The sequence below is a fragment of the Astatotilapia calliptera genome, chromosome 16 (genome assembly GCF_964374335.1).
Source record: "Astatotilapia calliptera chromosome 16, fAstCal68.1, whole genome shotgun sequence".
Lineage (NCBI taxonomy): Eukaryota > Metazoa > Chordata > Actinopteri > Cichliformes > Cichlidae > Astatotilapia > Astatotilapia calliptera.
The window spans coordinates 13,534,069-13,552,373 of NC_137437.1; the positions used below are offsets into that span (position 1 = coordinate 13,534,069).

An 18,305-nucleotide genomic window follows, 5' to 3' on the forward strand; every position below is an offset into this window, starting at 1 on the left:
AGAAAAGAGAAAACAAACAACAAGAGAACAACACAATATAGAGAGAACAACCTAGATACGTGTAAGTAACATTAAATACAAAATATTGAATGTTATTGAGCAGCACGCAGGACCGACAGTGCACAATACGCTTTAAGGTAGCAGCCAAGGAAGATATAGTTTCTGTACGTGAGCACCCGGGTGTACACCTGTGTGCGTGAGTGCGCTTAAGTTCAAAAGGTTTCTTCATGTAACAATCTGCTAGAAGGTGTGGGGAGCCATAGCCCTCCCCCCCAGAGCATGAAGCGGCCGCGGAGGAGACCCGGGCCCCGGACATCCATAGGCTCCCCAGAGTGCAAAAAACCTGGTCCTCCTTGGGTTTGTTTCACAATTGTTCTGAGCCAATGACCGTGTTTGGGTTTGGTTAATTGTATTTGATTGCTCTTACACTCTAGTCCACTGATATGCCCCACTGCAAACACTGCTGTCACAGTTTCTCTGCGCATGTTATAAGATTTAAGATGGTTTATATTAAGAAATATTTTAAAGTAGATGGTCTTTTTGTTCTCCTGTGAGTTTTACAATGAAGACCACATTGTGGTCCCTAACGCCCATGAATAATGGGAGTCAACTGTTTGTGCTACAGGATGAAGGAAGAGTTGGCTTGCTGAGACTGGGGAGGATTGCCAGCCTACCCCGTACAGTGTGGTGGGACTAGAGAGTGTAGCTGACCTCTGGCACAGCTGGCCCTGGCCTTTGATTGTGTGTTTTGTCCTTTATGCAAGTGGTGCACTGGTCTGTTTTGGCTCTTAACTTTTATGCTAATACTGTAGCCGGGGCTGTTTCCATTTGATTTTGTGTGATAAATTATATTTTAAATTTTCTGATTCAGATGGATCAGACTGTTGCTCAGATATAGAACATGTCTGACCAGGTATCTGGTACGTGTTGCATACAGATAACTGAAAGTTCTACTTAAGTGCCTGGACTTTGTTACCTCAGCTGTTGAGTTGACTGATATGCAGTCCACGCCCTACGTGGAATTTTGGTTTTGTGCCACACGTTTTACAGTGTGACATGTTTTTCATTTACAGACCGATGACAAATTAAAGGAAAAGCAAGCACCAAGCAAGAACCTTAGATTCCTACTGTGAGGGGAGCCTGAACTACACAACCTAAAAATTAGTCTAAATAAAAACAGATTTTTATAGATCAAACTTGAGCATACTTTCACACACTTTAGGGTACTTACTACCAACTGAAAACATCGTATTCTTTGGTGAGTTACAGCAAATAAATAAGCAAAAGTAAAACTATGTATTATGATTAATTATTATTGTCTGAAGCCAATAAATATTTGATGTTTGAGGTCTACAGGGGAAAAACACATACTGGCTCAAGATGTATTTTTCTACATCAAGAAAAATACATTGCATCTATTGCATCTATTTTTACCATAATAACGCATGCTTTTCTTACATATCTAAACCGTGTCTGTCATTAGTAAACATCTCCTTAATAAACAAGACTTTGGAGACTATCACTGTATGTCACCCACTGTGATCAGAGAGAAGAAAACAGCGCCAACTAACATTAATAGTTAATGATGAAAAACACATGCAGGCTACATTGTTCATCTAAGGACATTGCGTGCTGCTTAGTCAATTTATTTACTTTCACGCCATTTGACCCTGACCTTTCCTCTCTGCTGTGATTCTGTGTCAGACTGCACACAATCAATGTCTGTCCCCTTCTGCGTGATCACAAAAACAGTAGACGCTCCCTGACAGGGACTCCACTGGCAGCCCTGTCTTCTTGCATTTGGGCCACTAGATCATCCATTGGTGGTACTGGGACATCCCCCTCATTATCTCCTCCGCCCCACCATTGCCGTTTCTGAAAGCGATGCTAATAACATGAATTCCAACAGATTGACATGGGTGAAGAGCCAGGAGATGAAATCCATACTTCATGCATTTTGCATGTAGAGGTAATTAGAGGATTTGGAGGGTATTAAATGCTTCTGCCAAAGTATCCAAGTTCCTGATGAGATGGTAAAACAATCATTTTGAAGTTTATAGCATTAAAAATAGATGTTAAAAGAAAAAAGGGAGTAAATAAAGACTCATGCTAGTACTTTAAAGTGATTTTAAATGTTTTAGTTGACGAAGAACATAGATAGATAGATAAGGTCATGTTATGTAAAGCAGTGATTTGCGCCTTCAGTTTTAATGTAACCTTCAAACCTTGAGGTTTAATCCAACTGGTACAACCCATAAAACTGCCTGTGACGGTACCAAGGGCTATGTTCTGAAGCGTAGCCTTAATTATGCACACTTTCTTGCTGAATAAGTGTCTGATTTTCTAACTATCCTTGAGACCCATGTTTAAAGGTCTAAGAATGTGCCCTTGACAATCTTTCTCCCCTCTCATCTCCCAGGGCCCCTGACTCTAGCCATTAGGGAGATCGCCTGCCTTCCCTAAGCAATGACAGGTGAAATGGAGGACAAAATCCCAAAGCTCGCCAAAAGCCCTCTCCACAAACGCAGCACCTCTGATTCTTACATACACTTATCTTCACACGAAAACACAGACGAACCAGTGTTTGCAACACGCATACCTATTATCCTATAAAATAAACAAAACCAAATAAAAGGTGAATAAAAGACCGCACACTCGTGCTTTTCCTACATTTCTTAAAATTGTCACTAGGTGAAACTTAAATATAATATACTGTGTTTTATATTGTGTATAGTAGAACATATAATAAATTGTTACCCATATATAATGTCTGAGGTCAATGTGAACTTGCTAATTCGGGGGGGGGGGGGGAGGGGATACATTCTCTATACCCAAAAACATTAAAATCAACCAACCAAAAGATCAGAGTGACACTATTAAATGCATCACAATTTCCTTGCCTTTCCTTCAATGACCTACGGTATAATGTCACACAACAAAATAATTTCACTATTATAAGGGGAGATGTGCATATGATGCTATTCTTTTAAATGCAAATAAAAAAAATACTTGAATATATTCTGTTACACCTTACAATACTTATCTCAAAATGAAATCAAAACACATGCATAATGCTTTGATTGAAAAACACATCACATGCAGGAATGATTACCCCTTCTTCCTGTTATTGAAGCCACTTCATAATTTGCATGACCAAATCACCCAAAAAACAAATTGCCTTCCTTTTCAGTCATACTGTAACAAACCTCTGGATGGGTTTGCAGTCGAGTGCTTTAACAAAACCACAGTTTAAGGTGATAAACGAGTTACTAAATTACAGAAACATGGCAGATTGTAATTTTTTTGAATGTTTTTTTAACACGCATAACTGAAATGCTGGCAAGACTGTTTTGCACTGGTCTCTGATCTGATGTTTCAGCTGCTCTGCAAAAACAAGGATTGACAATCAATGACTGGATTATTACATTGTGTCAAAGGCTGAACCAGCGGGAGTTGCTAAACTGAGTAAGAATGTCAAAGGAGGAACACAGATACATTCAAAAAAAAAGAAAGCAACAAAAAATAATCATAGTTGAAGAAAAAGACAAATTTAACAGACCTTTTCACAGCAAAAAAAAAAAAATTGACTTGTCAAAGAAGAAAAGAACATGAATTGCTAATACCATTTAAAACGGTGCTGTTCTGTTCTCAGACATGACACTGCGACAAGAAGCCAGCATCAAAAATTAGATTATTCACATGCTTTTCCTAATATAACATGTGTGATTGGTAATGTCTTACATAAAACTTAAATTAAACCAGGTCTCTCCAATTACCAGGACAGTGCTTCCTTTTTAAAGGCGAATCCCAGCTAAAGCTCCCTTTGTGTGAACCAGGAAAAGGGTTCGTGTCATCGCAGCATGACACCTGAGCTCGATAGGAAGAGCTGATCATGGATACTTTTATCATAATCCAATTAATGTGAGATGCTTCGCTGTGTGGAGCCAGTCTGTTCTCCTCAAGGCAGTGTTCGAATTAGAAACAAAGATCCAGTCCTGTGGCCAAAATACAATCAGTCTGAACTGTAGGACAGTAAAAGAAGTTTTCTGTGGCTCATGGCAAGATAGATTGCTAAATGAAAATTGAATATTCTATGTTGAATCAACATTTTTACAGAAGTTACAGCTTACGTAGTGCATCAACATTTAAGTGCCTGAGTGTATCACAGAATCCAAACATATGTAAACAGACCCAAAAATTCTAATTGGTGATCAGTAACTTTTCACAACGGTTCTAATGAATGCTATTAATGGAGAAAAGTACAACTGTGGACCTCTCCTCAGGAGATCTTGAGCTGTAAAGTGCTCTTCCTTTAGAGTCACAAACACAACTGTAACTCCATTTTCACCTCAAAAGTATGAAAGCAAAGGGACTGGTACTAATACAGTAAAGCCATTAAAAGCAAATTCAAAGCCAAGAAAGACGATACGCAAGGACTGAAATGTTCTGGTATAACTGGACAGAGCCCTTCGATAAATTGGTGACCTGTACAGTGTGTACCCTTTGTCTTTAGCACTATGACAGCTCAAAGAGGCTACAACCAGGACCCTGAACTAGATGAGCGGAAGAAGGTGGATGGATGGATTTGCACTTAGTTGTCAGCACAAAACTGGAAGGCTATTATGACCTCTGTAATCAGCTAAAGAGAAGCCAACAGTGAAATCAGAAAGGTCAACTCCAACTGATCATGGCAGATGGCTACCCCTCGCTGCCTGGTTCTACTGGAACTTTCTTCCTGTTAAAAGGGAGTTTTTCCTTCCCACAGTCACCAGGTGCTTACTTAAAAAGAGGTCATCTGATTATTGGGGGTTTCTCTCTATTATTATAGGTTCTTTACCTTACAATATGAAGTGCTAAGAGGCAGTTGTTGCAGTGATTGAATGAACTGAATTGATTTGAATTGAATAGGACTTTATTCTGTCCTTTCTTTAAGGCTCATTTACATACTTATAAACTGTTGGTAATATAAAATAGAGCATCGTCTTAAAAATAATCTCCAAAGTTACCCAAAGCCATCAGCGTAAAGCTTCAAAATAAAATGGAAGTTATTCCAGGAGGACAGAGCCTTTTGATAACAAACTTTGGCCTACATTCACTGTTGTCCACCTGTTGATATTATTGGAAGAAATGTTTTTATGGCTTTAGAGAGCCTTGTACTGCTACAGCATCAAAGCGCTCTCCTCTGCTCAACCCTGCACACTCGTGTATCATTCATCTAGCAACAAGTATTGGCTGACACTGAACACGTGACTCTGACGCTAAAGAGGAAGTCGTTTACTCTAGCGTGCACATTTGTTTACAGCCTCGAGTACTCTGTCCGTACCTCGGCAGGACTGTTCTGTGCGATTCAAGGGCTTTGCTGATCAGTATAATAGTCAAACTACTGTCCGAGCGCCACTGCAACTGCGCGCCTGTCATTTGTTTAGGAGCAGCAGAGACCTTTTAGCATGTCTCAGACATGCTAGCTGGCGACACACGAAGAAACCTTCCACGTTATACTGTGATGCCCCAGTGACCGCGTCATCATCGTACCTGTACATCGCCGCATTTGCATGCAGGTGGGATTCTCATGTCTCTGAGTGAGTCAACGTGTACTACCCGTTAGCTTTCTGGCAGACAAGCTAACATGGAGGTAACACAAGACACCGTGACCTCTCAGACAATGAACTGAGACGACAAGGTGTGTATGCAGCGTTTGCACTGTGTTTATTACGCATTTATCAGTTTTTACAACCTGTGATTTGAATTGACTTCCTGCACCCATCTCTTCTCCTCAGGGATAATGAAACTGAATGACCAAAGACCCAGCAGTGCACTATGGCATTGACTGAAGTATACTGGGACCACCACATACCCTTGCCAAAGCTTGCTCCTGTTCAGGCCAAGGTCACCGTTGCCTTGGTGGCACTCCTGTGCTTCATTAACAGTTATGATGGAGACTTTGTATTTGATGATTCTGAAGCAATTGTTAACAACAAGGTGAGTTTTTCATTCATCAGCAGCTTGACTCCAGTTACACACTTACACTGGCAATAACCGTCACTCATTTTGTTTTTGTGGTTGCAGGATTTGCGCCCAGCAACACCTCTGAACAACATCTGGAGCAATGACTTCTGGGGAACCAACCTGAGTAGCAACTCTAGTCACAAATCCTACCGACCTCTCACTGTCCTTACATTCAGGTAAGGAGTCCTACTTAGTGTCTGAGTTTATACACACTTTATACATTCACAGCTAAACTAGTAATCAGATTCAAATCAGTTTAATCCACGACTCAGAATAAACAGGTCCACACTGATTTTTGTTTTGGTTGCGGAGGTGTGTCTCAAAACATCTGTACATGCTCCCTTTGTACATTGTAAATGTGTGCAGATGTGCACTTGTCTTCTTTACAAAAAGCCAAACTTGTTCTCTGTTGAGATTTTTTTTAATACAACTTTTTGGACTTCTAAAATGATTAAAAAAGCACTACACAATAACAGGCACTACTGGACTTGAAATACCTATATGCACTCACTGGCCACTTTACTACCTTGTTAGCACTATTCTGGATCCCCTTTTTCCTTTAGAACTGCCTATATTCTTCATGGCACAGATTCAACAAGTTGCTGGTAAAATTCCTCAGAGATTCTGGTCCATATTGACATGATTGCATCACACAGTTGCTGCAGATTTGTCAGCTGCTTATCCATGATGTGAATTTCCCTTCCCACCTTGGACCAAGTGATCTGACTGTGGAGGCCTTTTGAGTACAGTTACCTCACTGTCATGTTGAAGAAACCGGTTTGCTGGAAGCAGCCATCACAAGACAGGTGGAGCTGACGGGAGTGGCACCTGGTGTGTGGTATTGCATCTAGTTTCTGCCGTGTGATTTGTTTTATTAGAAATTGCATTAATCAGCAGCTGAACAGTAACTAATAAAGTGGCCAGTGAGTGTATATTAAAGGATTTGAATAGACATGTGACTAAATGTTAACACAGCTGTTGAGAAAGATAAAAGCATAGCACATTCATCATTTTTGCATTTTGCATTGATTCAATAATCTGTTCTATCAATCTAATCATTAGACCACATCGCATGTGCACAGTTGACCTGAAACCTTCAATCCAAAAGAGTTCAGTCAGAATTTAAAAAATATGTGCTTGTAATTTCAGCCACACACATTAGAGCATCATTCTTCGAATACTTACTCCTCTGTTAATTGCCAAAACCTCTACACGGTTCCTGTCAGTAGTTTAACCACAGTAAGGACTTGACTGAAAAAGCATAACATCATACTGTTTCTGTAGGTTACTTCTTCCTGCAGGAACTTGCACAATATTTTAGGTCAATCAGCACCTGTGTGCATGTTCTGACAGCAGGAAATCTCTCTATAGTTTCTCTTTCAAAGATGTTTTCAGGGTAGAGGAAAGGTACTTGATCCCCTAAAAACTGCAGGGAAGAACTCGACAGCAAACACAACCACTGGAGTCTGGTGGATAACGACAGACTCGAGTAACAGTCTTCTCCAGTCAAACGTTACCAACAGCTGCTTAAAATTATCCACAGGGAAACACCAGAGACGGCATCACCACTGCTATATCAGTCTGATGTTAATATATTCATCACTTGCAGTTTGAAGCTGTTACAAATTGATTACATCACCTTGTGAGGCTAGTTAACCTGCAGTGGAAACGGAAAGGATGATTAGGGGCCATTGCTGTAAACGTTTGTGCCATTTAGGAGTTCTGTTGTGTTTCTACAGTGGGAAGGTGCCTTTCCTCTATTCTCTGCATATAACTGTGCAGTTGATGGTGGTTATTGATGACCCTCACCATGTCCCATTGGCTTCATCGTGTCACATTATGCTTTATAATAGCTTCACCATACTCACACATATACTTTCCTACACCTGCTGTACATTCAGCTCTAGTTTTTCTCTTGTCTCGCTGTTGCAGGCTGAACTACCTCGTAGCGGGAGGCCTTCACCCCGTTGGCTTCCATGTGCTCAACATCATCCTCCATGCTGTCATATCCGCCCTTATGATTGACGTGTTTGCAGTACTTATTGGTGGACTGGCCTACGATGAGAAGGGCAGGATACTGAACCACGCTCCGAAGACCTCTTTGCTTGCTGCCATCTTCTTTGCCGCACACCCAGTTCACACAGAAAGTGTAAGTAGAGTTGAAGTGTTTATTTATATGCATAATATTATAAGTAAAGAGACAATCAAATAGTTCAGTATGCATTAAAATCATCATACACATGAGTGTGTAAAGATTCATATGTATGATTATTGTGTAGTTTGGACTTATTAGTAGTCTCAAAACTGAAAATACAGTTTTGCATTAAAACGCAAACAGTAAAGCTTAAAGAAAAACAATTATAGATATATAGATAGGTACTTTATTGATTTCACAACTGGAATTCATGTGTTACAACAGCAAGGTGATGAAAAAAAAACTAGAGTCTAAATAAACATAATTAAAGTGGTACACAGCCATTTAGTGAAATAAAAAGGTTATATACAGTGGGGCAAAAAAGTATTTAGTCAGCCACCGATTGTGCAAGTTCCCCCACCTAAAATGATGACAGAGGTCAGTAATTTGCACCAGAGGTACACTTCAACTGTGAGAGACAGAATGTGAAAAAAAAAAATCCATGAATCCACATGGTAGGATTTGTAAAGAATTTATTCGTAAATCAGGGTGGAAAATAAGTGTTTGGTCAACAACAAAAATACAACTCAATACTTTGTAACATAACCTTTGTTGGCAATAACAGAGGTCAAACGTTTACTATAGGTCTTTACCAGGTTTGCACACACAGTAGCTGGTATTTTGGCCCATTCCTCCATGCAGATCTTCTCGAGAGCAGTGATGTTTTGGGGCTGTCGCCGAGCAACACGGACTTTCAACTCCCGCCACAGATTTTCTATGGGGTTGAGGTCTGGAGACTGGCTAGGCCACTCCAGGACTTTCAAATGCTTCTTACGGAGCCACTCCTTTGTTGCCCGGGCGGTGTGTTTTGGATCATTGTCATGTTGGAAGACTCAGCCTCGTTTCATCTTCAAAGTTCTCACTGATGGAAGGAGGTTTTGGCTCAAAATCTCACGATACATGGCCCCATTCATTCTGTCCTTAACACGGATCAGTCGTCCTGTCCCCTTGGCAGAAAAACAGCCCCATAGCATGATGTTTCCACCCCCATGCTTCACAGTAGGTATGGTGTTCTTGGGATGCAACTCAGTATTCTTCTTCCTCCAAACACGACGAGTTGAGTTTATACCAAAAAGTTCTACTTTGGTTTCATCTTAGGGCTGGGCGATATGACCCAAAATTCATATCTCGATATTTTTTAGCTGGATGGCGATATAAGATATATATCTCGATATTTTTTTTAAGCCATAAAGTAAGAACAAAAAGAGTTCTTAGTCAAAGCTGTGTCCCAGATGTCACACAGGCACTTTTATTAACATACAGCACAGATGTACATGAAAAATTACTCAAAATTAAATTATGAGCATTCATTAAATAATAATGCTCCATAAATAAAAGAAAACAAGGTTGTTTTTGTGCTAAACAAAGAGCTCACAATTGTGCAGTCAAAATGTAAACTAAAAGACGCTGAGCGTAATAACAAAGACAGACAGATTTTACAGCTGCTCTGTTCCCAAGTTTTACTGTGTGACTGATAGCCTGGAGTTTGAAATCCGCTTCATAACCACGTCTCTTACAGGTGCCATTTGTGGTCCTTATACACACACAATACGGTAATATTACGTTGATGCACAGTACGTATCACTCCGCGAAGCTCCTCGGTAGCCGTAATGCGCCGACAATCTATCAAGCGGTGCAGCTCCGTAGCTTACCAAAGTCGTACTCAAACATTTTTGACAGATTGCTGAACGCCGTGTACCACATAAAATCGGTTCGCGGCCACCAAGCACAACCAGAATTCATACATAAGGCGCGCTATCAACTTTTGAGAGAATGAAAGGATTTTAGGGTTAGCGCTGTTAGCTCGTTAGCGCGGTTAGCTCGTTAGCATGTTTAGCTCGTTAGCACGTTGACGCCGTCCAGCCCCACGCATGGGGCGATGCGCAGTAACTCGTTAACGGAGATTTGCCGTGTCCGTCTTGTCGCTGCCTGCACGTGAAGCGATGGGGTAGGAGGGGGAGTTGTCTTCAGTGAAGGCGAGGCGGAGTAACGTTGCGTAGAGACAAAAGTGGACGAAAGAGAGGCAAACTTGCGGCTCCACAACTATAATTATAACGTAACATAGACTATATCGATATAAAGGATATTGTCACATCTTATATCTCGTATAAAAATATATCGATATGTTTTAAAAACTCGATATATCGCCCAGCTCTATTTCATCTGACCACATGACATTCTCCCAATCCTCTGCTGTATCATCCATGTGCTCTCTGGCAAACTTCAGACGGGCCTGGACATGCACTGGCTTCAGCAGCGGAACACGTCTGGCACTGCGGGATTTGATTCCCTGCCGTTGTAGTGTGTTACTGATGGTGACCTTTGTTACTTTGGTCCCAGCTCTCTGCAGGTCATTCACCAGGTCCCCCCGTGTGGTTCTGGGATCTTTGCTCACCGTTCTCATGATCATTTTGACCCCACGGGATGAGATCTTGGCGTGGAGCCCCAGATCGAGGGAGATTATCAGTGGTCTTGTATGTCTTCCATTTTCTGATGATTGCTCCCACAGTCGATTTTTTTCACACCAAGCTGCTTGCCTATTGTAGATTCACTCTTCCCAGTCTGGTGCAGGTCTACAATACTTTTCCTGGTGTCCTTCGAAAGCTCTTTGGTCTTGGCCATGGCAGAGTTTGGAGTCTGACTGTTTGAGGCTGTGGACAGGTGTCTTTTATACAGATGATGAGTTCAAACAGGTGCCATTCATACAGGTAACGAGTGGGGGACAGAAAAGCTTCTTACAGAAGACGTTACAGGTCTGTGAGAGCCAGAGATTTTCCTTGTTTGAGGTGACCAAATACTTATTTTCCACCCTGATTTACGAATAAATTCTTTACAAATCCTACCATGTGGATTCATGGATTTTTTTTTCACATTCTGTCTCTCACAGTTGAAGTGTACCTCTGGTGCAAATTACTGACCTCTGTCATCATTTTAAGTGGGGGAACTTGCACAATCGGTGGCTGACTAAATACTTTTTTGCCCCACTGTATGCAACAGTGATTAGAAAAACAAAGACTTGAGATTTTACAAGAGAGTAGTAAAATACCATTCATAAATATCTTTACGCTATAAATCTAAGAAACAGCTGCAAGGAGGTATAATACAGAAACGTGTGATGGTTTAAGGTAGGACATTTTTAGGCTATGTGGTTAGGAGATGATACACTAGTGAATCCTTGATTCTGTTCCTATCCTGAATGACTTTTTACTGCTCTTTCACCAGTATTTTACATTTATTTCTACAGCTAACTTCTAACAGATGACATTTAGCTAGTAGTGTTTGGCCATGGTGTGTTTAGGTATTTCTTTTTATATATTTACAATATTTTCTTTCTTTCTGCATGCTGGCGAATGAGCTGTTAAGTCAGCTCCAGGTTTTTATTTGAACTTGGTTGGGCTGTTACTGTTAGGGACCTGTGCACCTCAATGGGGTAGTTTTGATTTTGAGCTACAAATAAACCTTTCCTAAAAACATGGTTTCAACACGGCGTCAAGACAAGCCAATCCAGAGCCTCCAGTGCTTCCGTGCCAAGAACAAATGCCCCATCTCAGCTGGGAGCGTGGGCCAAGGTGCGTGCGATAGTACGACCTGACTATTAGCCACGTTGGGATGCTTATTGACCTGCCCTCATATGTGTTTTTCTGCTGTAAAGCATGGCTGGAAAGAAGCAATTCCCTGTCCATTTCCCTTTAATCATGCAGGGCAAGGACTGGGTAAGACCTGGGGGGTGGGAGGGAGGCACACTGTCTGCTTGGGCCTGCTGTATGTATCAAAGCAGGCAACCACAGGATGCCAGCCATACTTTATATACACACACACACACACACACACACACACACACACACACACACACACACACACACACACCATATAGAAACACACACACACAACCGTGCTACACTGGTAATGAGAGTTTCTTCTGACATCTTTTTAATAAGCTTCCTTTTGTACTTGGATGCATTATGCAAAACTAATATATGGTGCATGTGTAATAAAATGAATAATTTCTAAAGAAGTTTACCAGATAATGTTGTTTCTTCAAGTATTTTTTGTAGTTTAATCAGTCCTTCCTGTCTCATGTATCATAGCTTTTTTTTCTCTCGCTTTTCTCTGTTTCTCATCAAGGTCGCTGGCATAGTGGGCCGAGCAGACCTTTTATGCGCCCTCTTCTTCCAGCTGTCTTTCCTCACCTACTGCAAGGCTTTTAACAAAGGTAGGTACCTGACACGAGTATTACTCTTTAGGCACACAGTAATTCTATACTGCACAAAGCGCTTTCCATATGTCACTGGCATCAAAACGTTATCGATCTGCCAGCATTCGATGCATCTGTCTGAACACCTACATTTCAATCCTTTCCTGTCTCTGAGCAGCGTGGTCTTGGCTTTGTGTTCTCAGGGAGTGACAGAGATGACAGGTTTTCTCTCCAGTGGGTTGTGGTCAGCCTCTTGCTGTGTGCTGCAGCAATGCTCTGTAAAGAACAAGGCATCACTGTCTTGGTATGAAGTCCTTCTGTAAGGTCATTTTTAGATCTGATGTTTTCATCCTGTCTTGCCATCCCACTGTAATTCTTGCTTACACAAGGAGAAGAAGTCTCACATTTTTTTACATATATGTATATATGAAATGAGCTAATTCGTTTTGTTGCTGACCTATATACATTTAAATGCCATTTCTCCTTCTTTCTCTATGTATTTTCCTTCAGGGTGTGAATGCTGCCTTTGATGTCCTCCTGATCTGTAATGTTAATGTGTATGAACTCAGCCAGAGGCTACTCCTTAGGAAGAAATCATTTGATGTGAGTTAGGTTTGCACACCCTCCCCTGCTTTTCTGTCATAAATTATGCACTGCTTTGTATGATTTATGTCACATTTCATACACTGTCTGTATAAAGTAGTTTGCAATTGAGTACATTAGCGATTAAACGGTGACTGAAAGTAACTAACAAGCTTTATATTTTTAATTGTAAGTGACAAGTGGTAATACTCTTGTGACAGGTAAGTGAGTTGGTGCGAATGGGATTGCTTACGCGACTGGGTCTAATGGGTCTTGGAGGCCTCCTGATGCTTTACGCACGCTGGAGGATCATGGGAACAGGACCGCCAGCGTTCACTGAAGTAGACAACCCGGCTTCTTTTGCAGAAAATATCATCCTCAGGGTAAGAAAGATTAGTTTGTAGAGTTTATTTCACAATATTTATTCATGCATTATAATTACAGACAATTTTATCTTTAAATGATTCTGATTGATCTATGTAATTATGAATTGACTTTATTGAAGCATATATTCCGTTTTTTTCATCATTTCAGTTTAATTCACCGTCTAATATCATGTTTGTCCTGAGTAATTTGCATGGTTTTTAAACACTGTTTACTTCAGAATTTTAAATGCTTTTCCCCTTTTTCTCCGCTGGTTTTGTTGCTGCTCTCTTCCTTTTCTGTTCCGTTTTGATTGGCAGATAGTGAACTATAATTACTACTACTCCCTTAATGCCTGGCTGCTGCTGTGTCCCTGGTGGCTGTGTTTTGATTGGTCCATGGGTTGTGTGCCTCTCATTAAGTCAGCCACTGATTGGAGGATAGTCTGGCTGCTGCTGCTCTGGTGCATCCTGGTAGGCTTGATAAGCCAAGCCTTATGCTCACAGGACAGCCAGAGGAGGAGGTGAGTGAGGAAAGCCATCTCAGATTTGCTGGAATGAAAGATGAAATAAAGTACATGTTGACTTCTAAAGACGTATAGTTGATTGTGACTATAAAAGCATATTCACCGCAGTGTCACCAGTGCACAACGCATACTTTTTGCTTGGTTTAGCACAGACTTGACAATTTTTTTGGGTCCAGTATTCAGATTCTTAAGCTTAAATCTCAGACCACATGTTTTTAGATGCTATGTGTGTGCTCTGTTTTCCTCACTAGGACTTTGACCCTGGGTCTGGTGCTACTGGTGGTCCCTTTTCTGCCTGCGAGCAACATTTTTTTCAGGGTGGGCTTTGTCATTGCTGAGAGAGTTCTCTATCTGTCTTCAGCCGGCTACTGCCTACTGCTGGCATACTCTTTAGGACACTGCTGCTGCCGTTGGTCCAAATACAGGGTACGCCTAAATGATGCCAAAAAGATCACAATAAAGCAAAGGACACCAAACACTGAAGCAGTTTCTAGTAAAGGTTTATTTTCCAAAGTTGTCGGTTTAAACTGTCTTGCTTTTAAACTCAAAATCTGTTTTCAAAACCAGCTTTGATAATTCAGTAACTCATGATGCAGGGAAGGTACAGATATGAGAAATGTCTAATGACTTCCCTATAAAGGGACGATGACAGCAGGTGGTGTCCATGTGCTGCAGAAATACATTTTGCAGGTTATTAATTCAGTGTCACACATCATTTGACTTGAAGCTTAATATTGTAATGCTTTATAGCACTTGGCTGTTAAATGGTTCCTCTTCTCTTTTTGCAGAAGTTGCTGTGCGTCATGGTGCTTGCACTGTTGTGTGTGTATGTAGTGCGCTGTGCTCTCCGCAGTCACCAGTGGCGTTCAGAACAAAGCCTCTTCACCAGCGCCCTTTCTGTCTGTCCGCTCAACGCCAAGGTAAAGAAAAATACATAAAAAATCAGTGATTTGCGCTTTCCCGCCTCGCTTCAGTTTGTGCCAGTAAATTATTTTAGTGCACATTTGAAAATGAATTCTAGTCATAGACACGTCCTGATGCTTTAAGTGCTAATGATTGTTCCCTCAGGTGCATTATAATGTGGGTAAGAACCTGGCTGACAGAGGGAACACCACTCCAGCTATTACATATTACAGAGAAGCAGTCAGGTATGTGTCCTTACAAGCGGTTACGACCTACTACATTTCTGACAAAGAAACAGTCATTGACTTGTTTGTTGCATGTTATTTATGGCTTTCAGGCTACACCCTACATACGTCCATGCAATGAACAACCTGGGGAATATCCTGAAGGAGAAAAATGAACTTGTGGAAGCAGAGCAGCTGTTGTCTAAAGCTGTTTCCATTCAGTAATGTTGTTTAACATCAAAGTTTAAACCAACGAGCTCTTTTAACAGATTTAGACTCCCTGTTCATGGCTTTGTGTTCTTTTTAAAACCGTGCAGGCCTGACTTCGCTGCAGCTTGGATGAATCTGGGAATAGTTCAGAACAGCCTGCAGAAGTTTGAGGAGGCAGAGAAGAGTTACTGGAACGCCATCCGCTTCCGGAGAAAATACCCAGACTGCTACTATAACCTGGGACGCTTGGTGAGGTCCCGGGCTCAAACCACGCAATCTGCTTTTGCCCGTTTACCATGTTCACTGTGTAAGATTAAGCTGTTAGCAAAACAAAACAAGGATAAGACAAACTACACCTCTACATGAAGCAGTACTAGCTAAAAAGTGGCGTTTTTAACTCTGTACGCTGACTGTTCTTCGCCAGATTCACTTAGCTGTTCTTCTTTTGCCATGTTTATATTGGTCAGCCTCAGGGAGGACGCCCCTGACAAAAGCCCCAAATAACTCTAACACGTTGTGAGGCGTCCCAGATGACACACTACACAAGGTCATGTGTAGTGTTGTTTTTATGTGATACATGTTATATGTTTCTCTTCTACAGCTTCAATCCACAATTTAAACTAAATAAAAAAAAAAAAATAGAAATTGTCATTGAATTCAAAAAGAGTTTTCTAACACTGTACCTCATATTTCAGTATGCCGACCAGAACAGACACCTGGATGCCCTAAACGCCTGGAGGAATGCAACTGTGCTAAAACCTGACCACAGCCTGGCGTGGAACAACATGGTCATTCTGCTGGACAACACCGGTAGTGGAAAAGTGCACGAGCTCACAAACAGACATGCTTTTAATACAACAGACACTAGACTACATCTATTTTATTGTTTTATGTGATGCGTTTTATTGTGTTTGTTGTTCAAAACCAGTAACTGATAACATTCAGCCTTTTGTGAATTTACATGAAAATGAGTCACTTTACTTAAAAAAAAAGAAAAAAAAAGAAAAAGGAAAAAAAGCCTCTCTTGTGGGTGCACTTTGTTACAGGATTCAGAGCCAAGAAACAAAGTGTTGTTATTTTTGGGAAGGCAGTAAATCTAAATGGCCAACAAGATTAGACCGGAAGAGCAGGAATCAGCAATGCTTGAAATTTATGTATTAAAGCTTTGTGTTCTGAGTTTTGAAGGCAGTCTTCCCTGCCGTGTGGAGAATGCTCTGATTTCCAAACGCTCGAGCCGTTTTGTCAGAAGCTGCTCCCGTGGGGGCGGAGTCTCCCAGGAGGGTACTGGAACTGTCCAATCAGGGCCCAGTATGTTCCTGATCAAACGTGGGCAAGCACAGCCAGAACAGCGCCCCCTCAGAGGTTCCCCCACCGCATTTGTTCCCCAAATCTGACAGAAATAATTCTACCCATCTCCCCAGCTCCACTCCAAACACACAAAAAAGAGAGGAAGAGAAAAGAAGAACAATAGGTGTCATTTTGAAAAAGTGAGGAACTGGGAATATTGTTTTCACTTTGGTCTTGGCCCCTCCTTCTTTGTTTTGATCATTACACAAACAAAAGACGGGATCAGTGTAAATTTAGGCACAGTTGCGCATGTAGTCATGTGTTGGCGAGCTGTCTGAAGGGCATGGGCCATGACTCAGGACATGACTGCCATTGTTTTGCCCTCCGTTTCTCTGTCTGTCTGTCTCTCTCCATTTCTGGCCAGACATCAGACGGATCTTTGACAGAGATCAATAACCCAGTGGGCCTTGTGTTCATCCTTAATTAGGAGACTAAACCAATCCTCCATGTGTGGAGAGAGAAAAACTCTGCTCTAGATACTGCTGACAAATAAAGCACACGCTCAGACTCTCTGTGTTTTAGCCGCATCTTTGAATTTGTGTTTTCAACAGTCTGAAACGCTTTCATGTTGGGCAGCATTTTTAATATAATCCCCATGATTTCAATAGGCTTTGTCGCATAAATGTTAGCTGCCTTGCTGTGTAGATTACACTAACAAATACATAGTATAGATTTGCTGTGTGTATATTTGAATTTTATTTTCTGACATTTTTAGTAATTTTTCGTTCTGTCTGTAAGGTAACTTGGGTCAAGCAGAGCTGATCGGCCGAGAGGCTCTGAGAGTCCTCCCAAACGACCACACCATCATGTTTTCATTGGCTAATGTCCTGGGGAAATTACAAAAATATGAGGTCGGTAAACATTAGTACGCATAGTAGGCATTATAAGGATTTTATCCCTTACAGTACTCTGTCTGCTCTGAAATATGACTGGGACTAGTAAAGACAATTCAGGATGCGCTTTTTTTCCCCCCTTTGTTTTATCTCAGGAGTCAGAGGGCTTCTTTCTTCACGCCCTCCGGATCAACCCAAATGCTGCTAGTTGCCATGGAAATTTAGGTAAGGCGATTTTGGTTGTGTCACATATTTTACAGTGTTGCTAAGAGCTTCCAAGCACTCAGAAGCAACAAATATATATATATATATTTATGCTTGCTAGTAAAAGTGTTATTGTGCAGTCTAGCTGTACCGAATGAGCTAAATGAACAGAATTAGAATCAGTGCAGCTTCTCAGCTTAAAGCAGCTTTCGTTCTCTTTTTTTCCCCCTCAGCTGTGTTGTATCATCGCTGGGGGAAGCTGGAGCTGGCAAAGAAACACTACGAGCTTTCTCTAAAGTTGGACCCTGAGGCTCCTGGGACCAGAGACAACTACAACATGCTGCGACGCAAACTGGACCAACTTAAACGCAGCACACCCTGAGGGAACCCACTTTGACTCCTGCCTACTGAAGAACAAATTGTTTCACTTGATATTATTTGAGCTCACACTAATTCTGGCTTTGAAACATTTGGAAATAAAGACCACGATCTGTTAATAAAGCTTCTGTTCTGTTATTTATATAATAAATATAAAAGAGAGAGGGGAAAGGAAAATGTAAAGCAATACAATGTTTTCTTTGCTAGTGTTAAAATGTGCATTGATTTCATCAGATGTGTCCAGGTTAGGACTGTCAGATGCCTGTGCTGTTTTGTTGCCCCATTTGAAGGCCATGTGGACCTGATCCATGTTGAACCCCGTTCTCTTTTCATCTTTGAC

At 41.2% G+C, this 18,305-nt stretch overlaps 1 protein-coding gene across 1 annotated transcript; it reads left to right on the forward strand.

The window, feature by feature from the left end:
* Positions 1-5,254: 5,254 nt before the first annotated feature.
* tmtc4 (transmembrane O-mannosyltransferase targeting cadherins 4) lies at positions 5,255-18,088 on the forward strand. Its single transcript, XM_026145310.2, has 18 exons — positions 5,255-5,680; positions 5,778-5,979; positions 6,067-6,182; positions 7,939-8,155; positions 12,326-12,413; positions 12,599-12,699; positions 12,906-12,998; positions 13,199-13,360; positions 13,661-13,863; positions 14,118-14,292; positions 14,655-14,786; positions 14,935-15,014; positions 15,107-15,214; positions 15,311-15,452; positions 15,899-16,013; positions 17,289-17,401; positions 17,539-17,608; positions 17,821-18,088. Exons 2-18 carry the CDS (start codon positions 5,818-5,820, stop codon positions 17,967-17,969), a joined length of 2,226 nt encoding a protein of 741 aa, XP_026001095.1. The 5' UTR covers positions 5,255-5,680; positions 5,778-5,817; the 3' UTR covers positions 17,970-18,088.
* The last annotated feature ends 217 nt before the right edge of the window (positions 18,089-18,305 follow it).